The sequence below is a fragment of the Leucopleurus acutus genome (genome assembly GCF_964270905.1).
Source record: "Leucopleurus acutus genome assembly, chromosome: 3".
Classification (NCBI taxonomy): domain Eukaryota; kingdom Metazoa; phylum Chordata; class Mammalia; order Artiodactyla; family Delphinidae; genus Leucopleurus; species Leucopleurus acutus.
Window position 1 is genome coordinate 45,701,445 of NC_139145.1, and position 23,201 is coordinate 45,724,645.

Sequence of the window (23,201 nt, forward strand, 5' to 3'; positions counted from 1 at the left end):
GGATCTGTTAAATAATAATGGTTACCACTTACTAAGCATTTACCTCAGGCCTCCTGCTGCAGGCCTTTTGTGCATTTTCTAACCCTCGCAGGGGCAGAGCTATCCCAGTTTTAGAGGAGACCCAGATGCTAGGTGGCTAGCCAAAGGTCACACAGTGAGAAGGTAGCTGACCCCAAGGACCTGAAAGTTCAGGCTACCCTAGGCCTCTCAGCACTGCAGGAGACGACACTAGGTTCTTGAGGTCCCAAAGGGCTCCAGCTCAAGCTGACCCTACCATGGACTGAGGCCATCAGCACCAGAATCCACTTCTCTGAGCCTATTAGCTCACCTGCCAGGCGAGGACAATGCCACTCAGCATAGGGGACAGGAGCAAAGCACAGCCAGGAATCCAAGCACTATTAATTGCGAAGGCAACGCTCTAGGGTGGTCTGCAACCCAAAGGCCTGGGCTCTGGCTGCAACAAGCCCAGGAGAATTTTGCCCCCTCCAGCAGATCAGAAAGGAGAGGATGAAAGAAACTGCAGAACCCCCATCAGACAAAGGACAGACAGGAGGGAGAAAGGGGTGTAGAAAAGCAGAGATTTTGTGTAGGCTCTGCACCAGGGCACAGGGGAGAGCTGAGGAGAGCATAAACCAGCCATTCAGATAAATTACCCTTCCTTATCATTGGTGACCAGGGCTAATCAGCTCATAAGGTCTACCTCAACCATCACTGCATCTAAATCTCACAATTTCAGTTTGAGGTAGGAAGGGTGGAAATGGTTCTCCCCATATTACATAATAAGACAGAACTGAGACACAGTGAGCTTCCTGGCCTGTCCCAAGAATATCAACTTGTTTTTGAAGATGCCAGCCCTAGGCTCCTGCCACTCTTATCATGAAACGTCACCACTGACATGAGGGATTTTGTGTGCCAGGCACTGGGGAAGTAATGGTAAACAAGACAGTCCCTATTCTCTGAGGGCTCAGTTTATATAAAGTCTTAATCTTAACTCCACCTGTAATTGGTTGATCTCAACTGCCTGGGATGCTGTACTGAGGATCCTCAGTAAACAGGCTCAGGAAAAGCCTGTGATCAATTAGCCATGTCTTTTGTGGGCATGAGAAGGGACAGCAGTCACAAACGTATTTATAATTCCAGTTTGGTAACAACTGAAAAATGCTCTTCATCCCAACAACCATTTAGCCCATACTATGTATTATGAATACAAAAATGGGTAAGACTGCCAAGGGTCCAGCCCATGAAACTAATGACTGACATGAGAGCTGACATGGGTGCTGGTGGATTCAATGTACTTTCCCTCCAGGGACCACTCTGTCCTCACCCCCAGGTAAGACCTGCAACCCTTAAGCCTGGCCTCTCCCAGAGAGGTTAAGGCAAGGCTCAGGAAGAACAAACTGCAGAAACACAAGTGAGAATTATGGAATGGGCGCCTCTGTGGAAAGCTCACCTGGCTGCTACTTCCCCAAGGTCAGCCCGGATCACCCCACTTCACTACCAGCAGCAGGGCAGTGCAATGGTTAAGAAAGAGCCTGGGCTCCAGAGTCCCGGTTCTGCCAATCCTACCTCAGCGACTCTGGATTTCTGTAAATGGGAACAGAGTTTCTAACCTACTGGGATTCTGCAGATTAAATGACTTGATATTTGTAAAGCACTTGGGGAAGCACACAGGAAGTACTCATTACTCGTTAGCTATTATTTGGAAGTTTATACATATCGCTGATTAAGGCCTTTGACAAATTTTTCCACCCCATCTCACTCATTGGTGAACCTGTTAGTTACTTGATCCTGGCTGTTTGAGTGTTCCTCACCCCTCCTAGAACCATGCTTTACACTCTTTATGTTCTATCTTGAAGAGCTCATCAGTAAGGTAGAGTGGAAAGGGGCAGGTGCTGCTGTTACTGGGAAATTGAGAGCATTTCTGAGCAATACCTCCTCCATTTGGGCAGGCCTTCCCCGGCCTGCTCAGGGTGTGTCAACTGCTGGCCCAGTGTAGGGGAGGGAAGAGAGCTGAAAGCTTGTGTCTGGAGGAACAGGAGTCACAGCATCTGCACTGGGTCACCTTGGGGCACGTGCTGCCAGACCTAGTCCTCTTCTAATCTTCACTCCTACAGCACCAACCATTTGAAGGGCCTCCTATTTCTCTATCCTTGAAGAAACAAGGCTGAAGGAAGAGAGAACTAGCATGGGCATCCTGACTCCTTTGGTGCCACCCGGGAGACGTTGGCTAACAGATGACATCAGCTTTCTGCAAAATGAGAAGCGACCAGATGGCTTCCAAAAGTCCCTTTGGACTCTGGCCTTCCTCAACTCTAGGATCTGCAAAAAGCTGCCACCTCAGAGTGGCAATGGCAGTGACGATGCAAGCCAGGGGCTGGGACAGGGAAGACCTGGAATGGCAGAGACCATCCCAGAGCAACTGCAAGCCCAGCCACAGCCAATGGAGAACTTTAGCAGCCAGCCTCTCCATTCCCAGCCAGGAGTCTGGCATCCCCAGGCTGCCACGGCCCTCACACTCCTTTCCCCAAGAGAACCTCCCGCTCAGTAGACAAACTGCTATCCCCACAGCTCCTTGATCAAGTCAAGTATCTTTCTAAACAAATGATTATGCAGCTACTACTGAGCCCTTCAGTATGATCTGTCACTGTGCTAAGTGCCTCCTTTGCAATATCTTAATAGAAAGACTGATGCTTGGGATTTCCCTGGTAGTCAAGACTCTGCCTTCCAATGAAGGGGGTGCAGGTTCGAGCCCTGGTCAGGGAACTAAGATCCCACATGCCTCAGGGATAAAAAACCAAAACATAAAACAGAAGCAATATTGTAATAAATTCAATAAAGACTTTAAAAACTCCCACATGCCGCGGAGCAACTAAGCCTGTGCGCCACAACTACTGAGCCTGTGCTCTAGAGCCCGTGAGCCACAACTCCTGAACCCATGTGCCCCAACTACTGAAGCCCGCGCGCCTAAAGCCCATGCTCCACAACAAGGGAAGCCACCGCCTACGCACCTCAACGAAGAGTAGCCCCCCGGCCGCCCAGCTCACTGCAACCAGAGAAAGCCCATGCGCAGCAACGAAGACCCAACACAGCCAAAAATAAATAAATAAAATAAATTTTTTAAAAGGTCCACATCAAAAAAAAAAGTAAGAAAGGAAGACTGATGCTTATCTTCTTTTTACTCTCCTTAATTTCTTCCATATTAGTTGTGCTTTAAAGGGGTGGGGGTTGGGGAGGGGGACTGGCTCTGCCAGTTTTTAACTCTGACCCTGGGCAGTCCCTTAATCTCCATGAGCCTATGGAGAAGGAATTTCTCCATAAAAGGGGGCCGATTACCACCCACCTCAAGGGTACTGTGAGATAAGAAGTGTTCTGTAAAGTCTAAAGGGCTATCCCAAAGGCAGTACCAACCCTTGGAATCTAAGGACTTGATGAGTAAGACTAGACCCCAGGAGTAATCAAAGGATGGCGGCTTAGAATCCTCAGCTCTGGCAGGCCACCTTGGGCCGTGTCCCGCCTTAGGGCAATAGAGCTTCCAGGAGTATAAACCAGCTGCCTCCAAGGTACCTGAAACAAGCCCCTCCCAGCCTGTGGAGACTTGGCTCAGGGCTGCTGGATGCTACAGTGATGGGGGAAAAGGGCTGGATTCCCTGGATCCACCCAGTCTTCAAAACCTCAGTCATCAGGAATCTGATTACCTTACCTGAGGTCCAATCCAAGGTCTGCTGCTCAACCCAGCCCTCCTATGAGGGGGCAGGGGGTGGCCAGCAGCAGGCTAGTGATTTGCCTAGAATGCAGCCCCATTCTACAGGCTGAAAAACTGAGGCAAAGATTTGGGTGTGGGGGAAGAAGGAAAAAAATGACACCAGGCTCCTACAAACCTCAGACCTGATAAGAAATGAGGTTCTTGCCACAAAAGCCGCCTGGTGTGAAGCATGTGTTCCTGCACTAGGGGGACAGCACTGTTTGACAAACTAATCAATTATTGAGAGATTTCTAAGTCCTGACCTCACCCAGTCCAACCCACGTTCCTTTCTGCACTCACTCTGGCCCTGCTGGTCTTTTTCCCATTGCTGGCCAGCTTCCACTAGGGATGTGCTGTGGCCTTTGGGGGTATCCCAGGGCAAACCCAAGTGGAGGGCTCTTCCCACCCCTCCCGGGCTTCCCCTTTGTACTTTGGCTAGTCGCAAACCCAAGCAGTAAGCTCTTGGAAACCAGCCGAGAGTGATGGAAAGAGCACTGAACTGGGCATCGGAGGGCCTGTATTTTAAACAATGCACCCCTGTACAACAGCCTCGGTCAGTAGCTTCCCCTGCGTGGGCCTGCTTCCCTCAGCAAAAGGGTGGTATGCATGCACATGTGCACAGGGTACGTGTGAATTCTGGCCGGGCTCAGTGGTCTCAGATCAACTCCAGGTGCCTGCAGGAGCAGGGGCCTCGGGTAGAGAGTGGGTGTGCGCGTCTGCCAGGCAGCAATGTAGTACTGGTCAGCTCCTTAACCTTTCTCACCAGGAAAATGTAACCTTCCTTTACCAAGGCTGCTTTGAGGGTTATAAGCAACTTTGAAAGCCTATGTTTTTAAGTGGGGGAAAAAATTTGGCTCACAAAATATCATGATCCCATTTTTTTAAAGGTGTGTATATATATACAAAATATACATATGTGTGTGTCTGTGTGTGTGTGTGACTCACAAAGAAAAATCTAGAAATGTGCTGTCCAATACAGCAGTCGCTAGCCACATGTGGATACTGAACACATGTAACGTGGCTAGTCTGAATTGAGAAGTACTTTAAGTGTAGAAGACATACCAGATTTCAAAGACTTAGTAGAATCAGTAATTTTTTATACTGACTATATGCTGAAATGATAATATTGTGATTATCCTAATATTGTGATATTATTTAAGTTGATTTCACCTGTCTTTACTTTTTAAAAATGTGGTTACCAGAAAAGTTTTAACTGTATACACGGCTTGCATTGTATTTCTATTAGGCAGCACTGATCTAAAAGGATATGGTTGCTCAGTAGTATTTCTGGTGGCTGGTGGAACAGATTATGAAGGGATTTGTTTTCTCTTCGCTAAAACACATTTGGACGTTTTTTCTACAATGAACTGGTGCTGCTTGAATAAGGTGAAAAGATTTCCCCTTCGAAAGAAGTTAAAAGATCGAACACAAGGACTTCCCTGGTGGGTCCAGTGGTTAAGAATCCGCCTTCCAATGCAAGGGACGCAGGTTTGATCCCTGGTCAGGGAACTAAGATCCCACATGGCGCAGGGCAACTAAGCCCGCACACTGCAACTACTGAGCCCACGCGCTGCAGTGAAGAGCCCTAGTGCTGCAACTAAGACCCAACGCAGCCAAAAAGTAAGTAAATAAATAAGACCCAACACATAATCGTATTTTCCATCCGCTTTGACAACCCAGAGCCAGAGAACCTCCCAATGCCAGTAGAGAGCAGCCCCCACCCCTCCCACTGGCCCAGAGGCCATGCCCGAGAAACCACAAGGTCAGCAGGGCTCTTTCCAGCAGGCTGCACGTGGCCTGACAGAGCTGAAGAGGAACATCTCTGAGGGAAGAGGGGCCAGGGCTCCCCAGCAGGATCAGAAGTTCCTGGGCCTGGCTCACACTCACTGCGGGTGGCCAGGGCAGGCAGAGCTGGGACCTCCAGGCTGGGCCACTGGGGCCCACACAGATTCCTGCTGTCTGAAGATTGTGTGGGTCCTCTCTCCCCCAGAAAGTTTTTCAGGTGAGATACGTATACTTCTGTGGTCTGGGAGAATGCAAAGCCAGACGGTAAGTCAGTCTGCCGTGAGCTGGAATCCCAGCTGCTAACAAACTACTATGCAGCCTTGAGCAAATTACTGAACCTCTCTGAACTCCTATTTTCTGGTCTGTAAAATGAGGATCATGACTGTAGCAGCTGGATCCCACAGGGATGTGAAAATGAACCAAGATCATGAACAAAATGTGTGTGATGGCTCAGAAGTTTGTTAATCACGGGAGACGTGGAAGCTCTCAGGCAGTCTGGCATGGCTCCCTGGGCCATCTGTCTTCAACAAGGCAAGCTACCCATGAGGCAGGTTCTAGAACACCTGGCTAAGCCCAGGGACAAGATAAAGGCACATCAGCAATGGATGAGCAATGCACTCATGAGCATGGGATCCAATCCCTTCATACAAGTCGTGAGAAATGAATGTCCAGCCAGGAGAAATGTGAGAGCGGGGCTGAAATCAGAACATGGATCTCCAGACTTCCAGCTCTGGCAGCTTGCTCTGACCCCACCCTGAAGTTCTTACCTGAAAGTTTCCAATAAGAAGTCAGGAATGGAAAACTGTGACCAAGAGAGCCCATGTCGGGCTCATTCCCTATCTCCAGGCCTCCCTGTGCCTGACGCCATGCTGTTCACCCACACGCTCCCTCCACCTCCACCCCGGAGCATGGAACCTGGGAGAGGCCAGGGGAAGCAGAGAAAACACTCATACTCCCCCGGGCTCTGGGGCTAAGAGACCCAGATCCAGGGGAAATATACCTGCCTGCCTCAGGCCACCCTTCTGATTAATGGACACAATACAACTGATCTGACTTCTGGACAGTACGAGAAGAGAGGAGCAAGTAAGAAATAGCAATCACAAAACGCCCTCTTTAAGTGGCCTAGTCTGGAGGAGGGGGGACAGGACAGGACACTAAGTTAGTTGGATGGCCCAAGTCACTACGCCATCGTCTGTTCCTTTCCATATCTTTCCTGGATGCCTGCCGAAGTCTCCGAGGGGCCTCCCTGCAACTAGCCGGGCCTCTTCCCGCCCCGACCCCAGTCCACTCTCCACAGAATGGACAAACCCTAAAGCAGAAGCCGGATCATGTCACCTCCTTCCCTACTTTTAGAACAGCAGCCAAACTCCCTAAGCTGGCCTCCAAAAGCCTCTCCTGTCAGTTGCTTGGAGAACTCTAAATTCATCACCACCTAGTACCTGCTGTTCCTCCAGGCTAGAGTGCTCATCAGCAGGCTCCTTACCGACCCCATCTTGGCTCACCCTTAGAGGTATTCCCCGACACCCTGATTGAAGCTACCCTCACCCACAAAACGCCCAACACTTCTCTATTAGTTTGTTTCTTTCACAGCACTCACCACTATCAGAAACTGCCAAGTAGTACTAGAGATGGTGGCAAACCGACATTCCTCCCATTGAAAAGCAGGGCCCATGTCCCCTCCCCTTCATTCTCAGCAGGGTCTGTGTCCTCTACCAACATCACGTGCCAAAAGTGATACTGTGCCAGTGCTCAGGTCCAGCACCTTAGAATACTGACCACAGCTACTTCCTGTCTCTTGGAACAGCTCTCCGGGAGCCCCAAGCCACTATGTAGTAAGTCCTCCTACTCTGAAATCACCATGCTGGAGAGGGCACCTGAAGGCACTCCAGTTCTAGCTGAACCCAGCCATCCTTGTCAAGGTTCCAAACATGTGAGTGAAGCTGTGGTGGGCCCTGTATGTAGACCAGGACCTGCCTGCCACCTCTATCACTACCACAAAGAAAAGAAGAATCACCTGGCTGAGCCCTGTCCAAATCCTGCCCCATAAATCAGTGAATAAAAGGGCTGTTTTTGATATAACTAGTAGCCTCCCTTTCCCCACCCGCAACCCCCCAGTGAAGATGGCCGTGTGTCCTGCCCCCCATCCACCATACATGGTGGGGTATCACTCCAAGACCTTGCTTCAGACATGTAAGCTCCCCATCCATTAAACCACTGATGACTCTGTTGCTGACTCTGGGATCTTTCTTCAGTCTTGAAGCTGGGCAACAGAGGCCTTGAAGGCCTCCAGGGTGCAGCCCAACAACCAGCAAAGAAATAAAGATCTGTGACAGGCTAGTTAATCTTCAGTCTTAGCAAACACCAAAATTACAACTAACTGCTGAACTACCATCGACAAAAAAGACCAAAAACAAACAAACAAAAAACAACCCTGGAACTTACCAAAAAAGATACCCTACATCCAAAGACAAAGAAGCCACAACGAGATGGTAGGAGGGGCACAATCGTGATACAATCAAATCCCATACCTGTCAGGTGGGCGACTCATAAACTGGAAAACAATTATACCACATTAGTTCTGCCATAAGAGTGAAAGTCCTGAGCCCCACGTCAGGCTTCGCAGCCTGGGAGTCCGGCAACAGGAGGAGCCCCCAGAGAATATGGCTTTGAAGGCCAGCAGGGTTTGATCTCAGGATTCCACAGGGCTGGGGGAAATAGAAACTCTACTCTTGGAGGGCACACAAAAGGTCACATTCGCACCAGGATCCAGGCTGGTTTTGGGGTGATTTGTTAGGCAGCAACAGATAACCAGAACTACCTTGCTGGTTTACATTGTCCCCCCACTAGAATGTAAACTATGTGGGCAGGCCCCTTCTGTCTTGTTCCCATCAATATTCCCATGGTCTAACACTTAGTAGGTTACTGAAATGTGTTAAATGAATGATTTTCACTTTGGTGGCAGCCAAGTTAGTTCCTTCCAGGCAAACAAAGGTTAGGCTCAAGCCCTGGTGCTTCTCTAGATAAGCCTGAGGACTCTGAATACTCAAGACAATCTCTCTAGGGGAATTCCCTGGCAGTCCAGTGGTTAGGACTCTGCACTTCCACTGCAGGGAGCACGGGTTCAATCCCTGGTCAGGCAACTAAGATCCCGCATACTGCGTGGCCAAACCCCCCACCCCCCCGCCAAAAACAGAGACTCTAAATGAAATAGTCCTGGGCTATAGTGCTCAGTTTGGCTCAAATAAACCTCTTAAAAAAAAAAAATGACAATCTCTCGAGATGGGCTGGCTTCCCCTCTCACTGACCTTAGTTGATACTTTGACCCTGGCCTCCACCAGTCCTAGGTTCTAAATCTCGGGGCCAGAAGGGGGTTCTCAGCAACTGCCCAAACTAACGAGGTACAGAACCTCCTCAACAACATTCCTGCCAAGGAATGAGCCACCACTTTTTGCACGCTGCTGGGGGCGCTCAACAACCTTCTGGGGCAGCTCACCTTGGCCCAGAACTTCCCAGAAGCCTAGGGCAGCATACCCCATGCCTAGGTAGAAGAATCCCACAGCCTTGGCCAACCTCTTGGGGATGACACCCTAAAGCTGGTCCAATCAGGTGGGGAAAAGCAATCCCCATTAGATAAAATCTTTCTCAAACTAGTCTTGACCTCTGATTTGATACATAGAACTTAATCCTAGTGGGAAAGGACCTTGAAAGGTCTTCTGGCTCGACCACTTTCATTTACAGAAAAGAGAAAGAAGTCCAAAGAGGTTCAGTCAGTCACCCAAGGTGTCTTAGCAATTGAGCCAAACATCTGGGACTAGAAGGCTGGTCCCAAATTCTCCTGCCCAGAGTTCACTGTCCTAGGGCTCACACCTGTGGAGAAGCCTCTTTGCAGTGTCTGTTGCCCCAGAGGGAATTCAGTGCTCCAATGAGCCTTAGTTCCATTGCCCAAAGAGCAGGATCATGATGCACAAGGCCTCTAGCCAGCATCTTTCCCCTTTCCACCCGAAACACAGTAACATCTGCCTTAGCTGCTCTCATACCTGAAGGGTGTTTGAGCTAGAAAGGGCCTTAGAGATTGCTATCAAGGATGTTACACCCATTTCTCAGATGCAGGGAGGGGAGTGAAGTCTCACTGGGGCCTAACATAACTGCAAGCTCACGCCTTAGCATTCAGACAGCTTTCTACTGCTGCTCTGGGGCCTCAGGCCACAATGCCCAGTGGTGTTCTGTCTCCCCATCACACCCGCTCTCCCTCAGAGAGGTGGGTACGGAGACCCCTCCAGGGACTGCATGCAATTCCTGCCCTTAGCCTTAAAGTCTTCCCCACCCTTTACTCTCAAATTCGTCTCGAATAAGGATGCTCTCAGCTTGTGGGCTGGACAGACTGCTGTCCTCTCTCCTTTGTATGATAAAATACACAAAGACTGAGCCCATAGGCCCAATGCAGGCATCCTCGTCTAAAGGGAGCTAGATCCTGACACTGGATAGTAGTCATAAAGGAACAGAGGCTCAGTGTGGCCAGGTCTTCTCATTTTTTTTTCATAACAGCTTTACTGATATTATTCACATACCATGCTACTGACCCATTTAAAGTGTACAATTCATTATTATTATTATTATTTTGGTATATTCAGAGTCTGGCTTTTAAAAGAGGAGCTGCAAATCTCCAGGTTTCCAGATACATTTTCTTGATTTTAAAACACAGATGATTACTTTCAACTGTTTTTATTTATTTTTTATTTTATTTTATTTTTATTTTTTGCGGTACACGGGCCTCTCACTGTTGTGGCCTCTCCCGTTGCAGAGCGCAGGCTCCGGATGCACAGGCTCAGCGGCCATGGCTCATGGGCCCAGCCGCTCCGCGGCATGTGGGATCTTCGCGGACCGGGGCACGAACCCGTGTCCCCTGCATCGGCAGGAGGACTCTCAACCACTGTGCCACCAGGGAAGCCCTCAACTGTTTTTGAATGAAGGGTAATCAAACGCTGTCAGCAGGCTGAACTGGAATTGAGGCAGTAAAGGGAGTGGATACCCATTTGTAACTTCTACCTTTCAGGACAAAAGCTCCATCATGGCTTTTGTGTCTTATTTACCCCTGAATTCTGGAGCCTGATACGTAACAAGTACTCAAAAATTTCGGAATGAACAAATCTAGGAAAGTACTTTGCAGATTTACAGCTGCAGAGCCCTACAGGAAACTGCCATCCAAACTCTTTAAATACTATCACCATGTCAAGGAACCCAGTACCTCCTGTGGCAGCTGAATCTGTCGGGGACACTACTGAAAGTTACTACTTGACCGGAGCCAAAACCTACTGACCCTCCACCTCCCACTTGCCATCAGAGCTTTAGCTGTAGGGCCACTTGAAGCAGATCTGTTCAAATGCTGTAGTTCAGAACAACCGGCATTTCCACCCACCCCAAGCTTTGATTCTCTGGGAAAAATAATCCTAGTTTCTTCAACCATCCCCTCCCTCTTCACAGTAAGGTGCATGAGTCCCAGTGAGCAGCCACCACCTCTTGTGTGTTCCTGATTTCCTGTCTCCCTCCCACACTCCCTAGAAGCAGCATCCAGCCTCCCACACCCAACCATGTCCAAACTCCACCCCTACACTCGGCTCCACTTTGGACAAAACCTAAACTAGGCTCTTCCATCCAGATAATTGGCCTCTCTTTCTTGTATCACTGTAAAGATATATGAAGAACAGGAAAAGCGCAGACCTCCACTCCCCCAAGCAAACCCAAAGCTGCAGAAAGATACCAAGCATGGAGCAGGAAGGTTTCACTTCAAAGCACCTGAGGGGCTCCCTGGTGGCGCAGTGGTTAGGAATCCACCTGCCAATGCAAGGGACACGGGTTCGAGCCCTGGTCCGGGAAGATCCCACATGCCGTGGAGCAACTAAGCCCGTATGCCACAACTACTGAGTCTGCGCTCTAGAGCCCGCGAGCCACAACTACTGAGCTTGCGAGCCACAACTACTGAAGCCCGCGTGCCTAGGGCCCGTGCTCCGCAACAAGAGAAGCCACCGCAATGAGAAGCCTGCGCGCCGTAACCAAGAGTAGCCCCCGCTCACCACAACTAGAGAAAGCCCGCATGCAGCAACAAAGACCCAACGCAGACAAAAATAAATAAAATAAAATTTTTTTAAAAAGCACCTGAGCTGTTCTCTCACAGACATTCTACCACTAGGGCACTCTCAAGTGCCACAATATGGGCTTCTCATGCAGGATTATAGCCCCAGTGATTCCTTAATTCCCCTTCACTATGGAGTTGTGTAACAGCCTAGGGCAGGGTAGGAAGAACTGGCTCTAAGTGACATGGGCGGCTTTCCTGTGTATGCTCAGGACCAAACAGCAGGGATAAGGGGCAGAGAGGACCCAGGAAGACACAGGAAGCCTGGCTTTAGCACTTGAGCTCTATTGGCAAATTGAAGACCTGGGTCAAATTCAAGACCTCGAAAGACGAACCACCAAACACTCTTACGATTATCACTTATTATTTGCCAGGCTCTGGCTGAGTACTCCCCTTCCCCTAGCTCACACTCACAGTGATCCTACGACGTGGGTACTCCAGATGTAACTCCATTTTACTGAAGCCCAGAAGTTACCAACCTTTCCAAGGGCACTCACTTGGTAGGTGGCTTGGCTAACTCAAACTGGATGACTAACTCCAAAGTCGACATTCTACCACCCAATATGCTGTTTCTTCCTCCAGAGGAAAACAAAATCGGAGTAAACCCAAGAGACACGGGTTCAAGTCTCAGCCTTGCTTTGAACTGACTGTGATCTTGAGCAACTCTATTTCCTTTCTGGGCCTGAAGTACCTAACCTGTAAATCAATGGTTTAGATTCAATGACTTCTGGGGTCCCTTTCAGCTCTAAATACTCCTTCTCCTCTGAAAGGAGAGAAAGGAAATCCAAGCCCCTGAGGGCACAGCAATGGGAACAGAGTTGATAAACGGGCATTGGTCAGGGTAAGCCTGGTTCCCTAAAGCCCAGTATTCTCAGGAACTCACTACAGCAGCCCATCTATGGGCAAATGCAAACCCACTGTTAGCACAGGTATAAAAATGGCTGAATTCAGCTGAAGGGAGGTAGCTCTGACGGGAAGGAAACCTTGTGCACGTAGCTATCTCTGGAAAAGCCCACAGAGCCAAGCTGCAGAGAGGCTGGTGGCAGGCAGCCTAGATGTGGACCTAGAAGTCCCACCACATGGGTGCTTTCCCTGGTGGAGGTGGGGATTCCCGTACGGAAGCCCATCCCCCTACCAGGGCCGCCTCCTCTTTCCAGCTAAACGGCTGCAGCAGCGCAAGCAGGCTGGGGCTCTTGGCTTAAGCATGGACTCAGCCTAGGCCAGTCCATCAGCAATTGTGATTCTCCCAGGAACTGAAACGCATTCCAGATAATCTGGCCTTCTGAAAGGTCAGAGGAATCCTACACACTGGAGCTGCTCCCTACCCCTTAAGGATGACAGCTGATAACTGTCCTAGACATACACTTCAGGAAAGACTCGGAAGTCTGCTCCCTTTGTAATCCAGGAACCTTGCCCCAAAGGATCAGACAGGAAACCCCAAATCATCTATTCTTAACCTAAGAGGTTCTGCCACGTGGCAAAAGCAATCTTTCAAAAGCAAAAATCTGACCATGCCACTCCCTCACTTAAAATCTTCAAAAGCTCCCTACTGCCTTCCAGTTAAAATGAGAATTTATACTACTGCCACAGGGAGTTACTCAGTTCTCTGAACCTCATGGCCTTTCCTCAACCAAGACAGCTCTCTTTCCAGATCTTTTCTCAGATAAGTCCTACCTGTCCTTCCCATTTCAGGTTAGCCACTGCTTCCTCCAAAAGGACTTCTCTGACCTAGACTGAACTGGGTGCTCCCTGCTGCACTCCCAAAGAATCCCACAGCTTTCTTACACAGCACTTTCCATTATGGATTGTGAGTGTGTGTGTTCTTTGTCAACACAGATTTTTATTATTCACTGTGGTATTCCCCTATGCCAGACTCAAAATGTGAATGATGCTGTTAAAAGTACGAGATTCATTCATTCATTCATTAAATGTTCACTGAGCTGCCTACTATGTGCCAGGCATGCTTAGGTGCTGGGGATAAAGCAGTGGTCAAACACCAAAGACCCTCATCCAATGGTGATAAAAGCTAAGAAGAGGGCTTCCCTGGTGGCGCAATGGTTGAGAGTCCGCCTGCCGATGCAGGGGACACGGGTTCGTGCCCCGGTCTGGGAAGATCCCACATGCCGCGGAGCGGCTGGGCCCGTGAGCCATGGCCGCTGAGCCTGCGCGTCCGGAGCCTGTGCTCCGCAACGGGAGAGGCCACAACAGTTGAGAGGCCCACGTACTGCCAAAAAAAAAAAAAAAAAAAAGCTAAGAAGAAAAATGAAGCAGGGTAAAGGGATGGGGATAGACAGTATGGGGTGCAGGCTTGCTATTTAATATAGGGTGGTCCGGGAAGGCCTCTCCATCTCAATGAATGGAACAGGAACCTGAAGAAAGTGAGGGTGTGGCCCATGCGGCTATCTGGGGGAAGAGCATCGCAGAACAAAAGCCCTGAAGCAGGAGGGTGCACAACATGCTCCAGGAAAAGCAAGGACCAATGTTGTTGGAAGAGCAAAGTGGTAAAAGATGAAGTCAGAGCTGAAGGTCAGGGCAAGGGGACGTCTGGGGAGCCAGATCAAGAAGAAACGCTAAGGACTCTGAATTTTACTCCGCTATTGAAGCCATGAGAGGACTTTAAGCAGGAGTGACAGGAGACCAGTTCAGAGGTTCCTGCAACCTTCTAGCTGAGCAGTAATGGTATGTGGACCAGGCTGGCAGCCAAGGAGGTGGTAAAAAGAAAGCATTTAGCTTTGGTCACAGTTTTTTGGAGCCAAAAGGATGTAATGGTAAATTAGATGTGAGGTGACAGAGAAATAGAGGTGCCAAGAATGACCCCAAGGTTTTTAGTCTGAGCAATCAGAAGGACAGAGCTGCTTATTAATCTCTCCTGAGTCTCACTTTCCTCATCTGTGAAGTGGGGATAAAAAGAGCACCGGCTGAGCAGGTTACACAGGATAATTGCAATATCACTATTACTTATAGTGGGGTTATCAGGAGCTTCAGTAAGCTAGGGTATGTGGAAAGGAGAGCAAAAACCAGAGCTCAGGCGGACCATGCATCCAGATGGCTCCTGGTAACTGTGGGACTGAATTCAGTTCCTCTGAAAAGCTTAGAACTTCATTTTAAAGGAAGGAAGAGAAAAGGCTACCTGGAGTTGCTGGAATGTATGTTCAGACGGGAAGGTGGTTACCACAACAAGCTTGGAGGGTTATTCCAAAGTACCCTGCACACAGGCCTCCGACGGAGGGGCCATCTGGGTTTACCAATAATACCTCAGATTGAGGTGGCGAAGCCCCTCACTGTGTGTCAGATTTATGTGGCCGGCTTTACAAAATTCATCAGAAAAGCCCACACACCTCACCTTCCACACCGGCTTTGCCAGTCCAAAGGCACAAAGGCAAAGTGCCACATCAAGACTGTCCCTCTGATTCTGGGAAAGTCCCTCATGGAGATACCGTAGGCTATCTGCCACGAAAAATTGGCCAGTTGGCCCTGGTAACTATTACATAGCACTGCTTGACAATGAAGTTAACTCCAGATTATCCATCCTCACTTAGGAAAGGCATGGATAACCCCTCAGAATGGGTAATTACCTCAAACTACATATACAGTTGACCCTCAATAACGCGGGGTTAGGGCGCCAACCCCCAGCTCAGTGGAAGATCCATGTGTAACTTTATAGGTTGTGCGGGCTATCTGCTGTTCCTCCCTATCTGCGGTTCTGCATGAGCATGGACTCAACCCAACAGTGGAGAGTGTAGGACTCAACCAACAGTGGAGAGTGTAGGACTGAAGTATTTATGGAAAACAATCCACACGAGTGGACCCATGCACTCGTGTTGTTCAAGGGTCAACTGAACCTGGCTTTGGAATGCATCTTCTGGAAGCTAAACCACTTACATCTATCTGTGTGGGACATTTTAAGTCATGAACTGGGCTACCCCACAACGAGGTATCAATTTGATCCTCAAAACAACCTCAGCATAGGGGTTACTCCCATTCTGGGAACAAGAAAACCAGCATGTTCTGATTTAAATCCCATCACCTACCCCTGTGCTCCTTCACCTCGCTGTTTCCTGTGCTTTCATTAGCCAGTTATCAAAACTTATTTTCTTTCACAAACCCCCAGCAGGAAAACTGTCCTCTCTCCTGGCCACTCCCTTAGATCACTCTGGACGAGCCAGGGAGGTCTGTGAGCCCTCTGGAGGCCCCAACACCCTCATTACCCCCTTTTAGGTTGTCTGGGATTTTGCAAACAGGGGCACTCCCATCTGCCAAGCTCTGCGTGGTAAAGAGGTTTTTGTGGTTTCAGGTCCACTATTCCGCCTCCTCTCCCTGCCCGACTCCCACAGAGAGGGAAAGAGTGCTGAGTAACAGCTCTAAAATACTTACTCTAGCCTAGGTCCCACTGCAGACAGGGGCTGGGTCAGCCAAGAAAATCCCCCCTCCACTCCGCCCCCCAACCCTGGGAGGTTCAGAGTTCAGGACTGCTGAGACTGCCCCCTACCTGCCAAGGGCCTAGGACCACCTCCAAAGCACCTCTCCCTCCCTAACAGGCACTCATTTCCCGGTTAGGGTAAAACTCAAACTCCCTGCCCAGAACAGGGGGCAGGCAGCTGAAGGTTCCTGGAGAAGGCCTCCTTCCCTTCTCCCCTTCAGAGGGTGTCCTAATTGCGTGCTTTCTTCACAAGAGAAGAAAGTGATCTGAACTACAGGAAAAGAGCTTCAAGCCCTCATTTACCAAGCCCAACCTAACAGTTATTTGCCAGAGGTGCACAATGTAACCAGCTATGGAGTTTAAAACAAACAAAAAACAACCATAATGCCATTATCACCCTTGACAAATAATTCCTTAATATAATCTAAACTGATCAGTTATCCTCAATTGACACCAAAATTTCTTCTTATAGCCTGTTTGTTCGAATCAGGATTCAAACAAGATCCACACGAGGCATCTGACTAACGTCTCAACTCTTCATCCATAACAGTTCCCTCTTTTAAAAATGTTTATTTTTTTAACTGAACGTGATGTACAATATTATATGTTACAGGTAGATAATACAGTGAGTCATGATTTTTAAAGGTTCTACTCCATTTATAGTTATTATAAAATATTGGCTATATTCCCTGTGTTGTACAATACATCCTTGTAGCTTATTTTATACATAGTAGTTTATACCTCTTAACCCCCTACCCCAATATTGCCCCTCCCTCCTTCCCTCTCTCCCCACTGGTAACCACTAGTTTGTTCTCTATATCTGTGAATCTGTTTCTTTTTGTTATGTTCACTAGTTTGTTGTATTTTTTTGAACGCCACTTATTTATTGACAAGATAATCTGTCTTGTAGAATTTCTCACATTCAGAAATTGGATAACTGCTACCTCATGGTCAATCAATGCGTTCCTCTAACCTCACAGACCTATGGTTCTATTAGGTGTGGGTTCAATTTTTATTTGGTGGAGGCAATTTTTATAGACAGCACTGTGTACTTTCTATTACCACATTCATTGTAAGGCACTTAATGCCTGGTTGCTACACAGGTTGCTCTGATATGAACCCCCAAGCAATTGGTTCAGGTTCCTGAAGCCAGAAGAGTATCTCCAGCACTCACAGAACCTGGATTCAAAACTGGAGTTCTTAACCACTATGGCAGATACGAATATACACACTTAAAAAGCTTTGCTTTGTAAAAATTGGGAATTACTGTTGTACACCTGAAACTTACATAATAATAATAATAAAAGGCTCTGCTTTGGTTTCTTTTGTGAGGAAGGGGTTTATCGGAGAAAGTGTTTTTGATACTAAAAAAACTTTGAAGACATATTCCAATTCCCTCATTTTACAGATGAAGAAACACAGGTACAGAGAAAGTATGGGGGTTGCTAGCGTCCACAATGCTGGACACAAGCAGAATTACAAGTGAAATGAACACTACTAACAATGGTGATCATTTATTATAGCTAGCACTTATTAGATGCTCTGTACCTGGCATTAAGCTAAAGGTTATGCTAAACATCTTGATTTTCACGACCCTATGAAATAGTTACTACCATTACTCCCATTTTGAGGAGGAAGGAACAATGGTTTAGAGAGGCTGAGTAATTTGCCCAAGATTGCACACCAAGTTAGAAGCAAAGCTGGGACTCAAAATTACAGACTGTGTAATTCCACCCAGTCCACTTCTAGTGGTGAGGAAGGAAGGAGCCAGGGTCTGAAGTAGCTCTGACACCGTGAGGTCTTCATGCTACGAAGACTGACTGATCCACATGGATGCCCCACAGAGTACAACCAGTTGTGGGGTTGGTGGGGGAGGGAAGATGGGAAAGGGCCCAAACCCAGGAAGAAAACTGAGACTGGGAGTGGAGGTTTATTTGGGGCCAGTTCAGTGTGGTGGCAGATTCCTGGGGTTGCCATGGGTTAGCTGGGATTATAACCCTTTTTTATTTTGTGTCACCAGTTAGCTGCACTTCAAAGAGACACAGAAAAAAATGATGCCCAGAATATAAATATTCAAGTCTCAGGCCCTGCCCCCGACTTTCCTCTAAAGAGAAATGAAGAAAAAGATCACAGTACTGGTGTTTTCTTACTACACAAAGTTAGAAGTGTCAGACAATCAACCCACTGATTCCCTGCTAGGGTTGCTGGAAGCTTGTGGGGATGATATGCTCTCAAGTCTCTACCTACTACATGTACACCAGCCACAGCAAATTTTTAGTTCAGTTAGGCTCGCCTTTCCCCACAGCCCTGAGAGCACGTGAACACTCCGCCAAAAAGTAATCTTTACGAAAGGCAAATAAATTAAAACTTATTTTTAAAACATTCATCATAACACATTCCAAAGAAAAAACAGCCAATTACTTGGGTCATCAACCTTTAAGATTATCCATACCATGCCCTTCATGTCTGTGGATAAGCAAAAGCCCACTTTTAAGGAGACAGATCCCATATGTTTCAGGGAGTACTAATACAATGCCAGAAAAGGAAAGTACAACACTCTCCAACCCCCTCATTTTACAGGTGGAGAAAACAGAGACCCAGAAAAAGTCCCAGAAAATCCCACAGTTTCAGTCTCCCAGACATGGTACAACAGAAAACACATGCCAGGCACCAAGCTAAATACTTCACACATATCATCACAGTGAATGCTCACAATAGCCCCATGAGGCAGATACATAATTTAATTTCTAGAATACAAATGGAGAGGCTGCGGCACAGAATGGTTCAGTAGCCTGCAGGAGGCACAGCTAAGCAAGTGGTTGAGCTGGCATTTGAACCCATGCAATTTTGGTCCCAGAACCTTTGCTATGTATCACTTCTTTTTTTTTAAAAAATTTATTTATTTATTTTTGGCTGTGTTGGGTCTTCGTTTCTGTGCGAGGGCTTTCTCCAGTTGCGGCGAGCAGAGGCCACTCTTCATCGCAGTGCGCGGGCCTCTCACTGTCATGGCCTCTCCCGTTGTGGAGCACAGGCTCCAGACGCGCAGGCTCAGTAGTTGCGGCTCACGGGCTTAGTTGCTCCGCGGCATGTGGGATCTTCCCAGACCAGGGCTCGAACCCGTGTCCCCTGCATTGGCAGGCAAATTCTTAACCACTGCGCCACCAGGGAAGCCCTCACTTCTTTAACTAAGACATCTTGCCTCTCTCATACTTAAAGAGTTGTGGCTAAGATAAGGAAAAAATATTTAATGTTTTCAAAATATTCTAGGGGAAGAAAATACAAAAAACCAAAATGCAAATCCCAAGATTTAAAACTACTAAGACACAGAAGCTTAAACCAGACCAGAGAACCCCGCAAGAAAGGGGGCATATAGCAAAACATCTTTTATTACTAGTTACTGCATGTGTCCCTTAAAGAACTAAAATACTAGCATCTGAGCCAAAAGGAGAGCTAAAAATAGGCATTTGCAGCAAGCTTTGGAAAGCTTTTGGCTTGTTTATGAGGCGCCCAAAACATATGCATCACAGAACACAAAATTTCCCAAGACCACACTGTCATTCCATCGGTGTCTCATTTAAACTTGTCCAAGCTGTAAATAAAATCAGGGCTGGAAAAGGGCCTTAGTGATCCACGTAAACTTCAAAGAAAGTGCCACCATCTACCCTGACCACAAAATTCTCCCTCAAAAAGCATCCAAGCCTTAACAACTGGCTTAAACAGAAAAGCTACTGAATTCAGAGTTTGTCTGTCAAAGACTATTCTGCAAGTTCAAAACCAATGAGTAGACAAGACACTTTATTACCTAACAAGAACAGAGTAAATCTACCGGACTCAGAATTTTGCTGTGGGCACTTAAAGCAAGTTGGCTTTTCTAAGAACTCAGAGGTAAAGGCGAGATGCCAGCCAAGCTGTCCTCTTCCAACGATCAATAACCCCAGTGATGCACCCTATCAAGGGCCCCTGGACTTGCACAAAATGCCAGCTCAAGCACCCAATACCATCTGATGTCATGCTGATGTAAAACCCACAAGGTAGGTTCACCATTAGCTAAGCAGCAGCAGCCAGAGTGAGTAGCCCCATTTAAACTTCTGAGAAGTGCTCTCTCCTGGGCATGATTATACCTTCTTGAGTTTAAAGAGGGGGGAAGGACCAAAGAGTGTCTTAAAGTTGCTATTCCTCCCTCTGTGGGTGGATCAGGAGGGATTTGCAAGAAAATGGAGGTTTCAGCACTGCCCTTTGCATAAGAGGGTTCTGGAAGGAACGGGGGGAAGGGGAGGAGGGCAAAAGGAAGAGAACACGGTTTGAGGTACTATTAGTAAACGCCAAATGTCCCCTCCTCCAAATGAAGCAACCTTAAAAGAAAGAAAAATTACAACATGCCATTTTCAGAATTCGCTGTTCTGGTTCCCCTAGGACTACAAGGGATTCTATTCCCTTGAATGTAAAGGCATTAAGCTTCCCTTTCCCCATTTTGATGGTTTAAACCAGTCAGCCTCAACCAGCGCTACAGAAGGGGAGGAGTTTTGAAAAACCAATACGGCTATGGCCACAGGCCATCATTCTAGCTCCAAGCGTGTTTTAACACCGAACCACTACAGAAAGACCCTGAACCGAAGAATCCAGCACCACTGTGCCTATACGCGCCGGCAAAGGGAGCAGGGCGGGCGCGCCCCCTACCAAAGCCGACGATCTATTTTTGGCAAAGGAAGGCCGAGCCGAACCTCCATATTCTGCACCGCCTCTCTCCCCCCAGCGCCACTGACAACGCTCTGCGGGGACTTCCCACCTTCCCCAAGAGGCCGGGTCCAAAAGGACCCAAAGCCGAGAAGGGAGAGGGAGGGCGCGCGGAGCCCCGGTCGGCAGTCACATGCCACTCGCCGCGCGGGGTGGCACCACGTTGTCCCGGCTGCGGAGGAATGCCGGGAAGGAGGAACGCGCACTCACACCCGCGCACACGCACACTCCTGGCCGCGCCGCCCGCCCGCACCCGCCTTCCACCCCGAGCGCCGAGGCGGGCCCCGAACGCCCAGGCCGAGCGGTCGCGAGCAGCCCGCGGGTCGGCGGCGCGGCGTAAGACGCCCAACTGTCACCCGCCCGCCCTCCCGGCCCTGCCACTCCCTCCCCCGCCGCCACACGCCCCTCGCGTCGCCGCATGCCCCCTTACTCGCCTCACATTTCCCCCTCACTGGATGCCCCGCACGCTCTCCATTCGGCTCCCTCTCAAGACGGAAGGTCCCCAGGATCAGGGAGGGAAAGCACCGAATTCAATGACACGTTGGGTTTCCTCTTCTCCCCATTCTGCCCGTAACCGACCCCTGAACCCATCGCCAATGGCCATTCTACCACCTAATACTATCTACTCGAGAACAAAACTTGTTAACTTTTAAATCCCGAATCTGTGTGGTCGGTATGAACTCACTGCCGGGCGTTTTGCTGCCTATGACATATACTTATTAAACATTTACAACATGGGGACGATCGCAACGCTACCAAAACGAGAAGCATGGGGCGGAGTGGTAAGAGGGGGCTTCCCCAGGAAGGTTCAGGCTGGAAACCGTCTCTTACACTAACATGCGGTAGGGGGAGAGAGCCCTTTTCACCGAAACCAGCGCCCACCCTCTCCCCGCGAGGTAGGCCCGGACCACGCCGTTGCCCACTAACCGCTGCGGCCCAGGCGGTGGCCGCAGCCTCCCGGAGGCCGGGCCCTCTGGCAGGGGCAGGTTCCTGAGTGTGCTGGGGGACAGGGCACGGCGACCCGAATGAGCCAGGAGATAATAAAAAACAAAAACCCCGAGTCACCACGACCAGCGGCGGACCCCCGGGCCCTGGAGGCCGCTGGGGGAGGGGACGCCTATGTCCCCGGAAGAGGCCCCGGACCCAGGATACCAAAAAGAAAGACCCACCTGGAGGAGACTGTCCGTTCACGGTGGCCAGGACCGGCGGCAACGCGTTCTTAGTCCACGGGTTCACCTTGGGCGGAGGGGCCTCCACGAAGTCTCGGCGCCCGGCGCCCGCGGCTCCGGCAGCTCCTCCGCCAGCGGCCGGCTCGCCGCCGCCGCCCTCCTCCCCGTCGCTGACGGCCGGGCCCTCGGCGCCAGGCGGCTGCGGCGGCCGCGGGCTCTCGCGCTCCAGCTGCCCTGTGCCCTCCTTGTGTGGCTTGGCGCAGGGCGGCCGAGGTCTCCGGGCGCCGCCGTCCGGCTCCCCCCCTCCGACGTCGTTCGCCCCGGGCTCGCCCTTGCCCTCGGACGACGGCGGCGGCTTCTTCCTCACCAACCCCCCGTGCTCTTCGGCCTGCAAGAGTGGGGCGCCCCCCGGCAGCAGCGGCTCCACCTGAGTGGCCATCTGCGCGCCCGCCCCCCCGGAGAAGCCGGGCGCGCCCGAGGCTGCCTCCCCCGCCTCGAACTTGGCTCTCCGAGCGCCCGCGACGCCTTCCTCCGGGGCGCTGGGCCCCAGTCCCGGCGGAGAAGGGTCGGGGTTCACGCTAGGCGCGGCTCCCCTCCGGGTCGGATGCAGCCGCCGTAGATCCAAGGCCCGCTGGCCGGGCGGGGGGGGGGGACGAAGGCCCCCCACTATGCGGTCCAGGCCTCCTCGGCGCGCGTCCCCCCCCGCCCGTTCCTCGCAAGGCGTCCCCACCCCGAGCCTGGCAGGCTTCTCGTCCCGTCCCTCCCTCCCCCCCGCCGCCGGGGCGGCCCGGGCTTCCCGGCTCGGGGGCTGCAGCAATATGGACGGACGGGGGAGAGGCGCGGCGAGCCGAGCTGACCACGCGATCCGCGGCAGGCGGCGGGCGGGCGCGCGCCTCGCGACGCAGCGGGCAAGGGGAGGGGAAGGCGCAACGGGGCCGCGCCCGCCGGAGCGGGCAGTGGGCGACGGGAGGGCGAAGGCGGCGGGAGCGCGCGCGCAGGGCCTCGCAGCCCCGCCCCTTGCCCCGCCCCTCGCCTCCGATTCCTCGGCGCACCTCGGGGCTGGTGGGTGAGGGGTACTCAGACCTGACGGGGGCGAGCACGTGCCTGATGCAATTCGGGAGCGGGCGGGGGCAGCGAGCCGGGCAGGAGAGAAGGGATGGTAAAGAGGGGGAAGTGTCTTAAAGAGCCAGCGCGTGAGAGCGGCCGCAGGTGGAGCACATG

The 23,201-nt window shown here is 50.3% G+C and overlaps 1 protein-coding gene across 2 annotated transcripts in view; it reads right to left on the bottom strand.

The window, feature by feature from the left end:
- Positions 1-22,807, bottom strand: part of LARP1 (La ribonucleoprotein 1, translational regulator) — a 54,509-nt gene extending 31,702 nt beyond the window's left edge. For both annotated transcript variants that reach the window (XM_082835457.1, XM_082835456.1), the window contains exon 1: positions 21,981-22,807. In XM_082835457.1, coding sequence (XP_082691583.1) covers positions 21,981-22,419 — 439 coding nt within the window. In that variant the 5' untranslated portion in view covers positions 22,420-22,807. The remainder of the gene's footprint in view (positions 1-21,980) is intronic.
- Between the last annotated feature and the right edge of the window lie 394 nt (positions 22,808-23,201).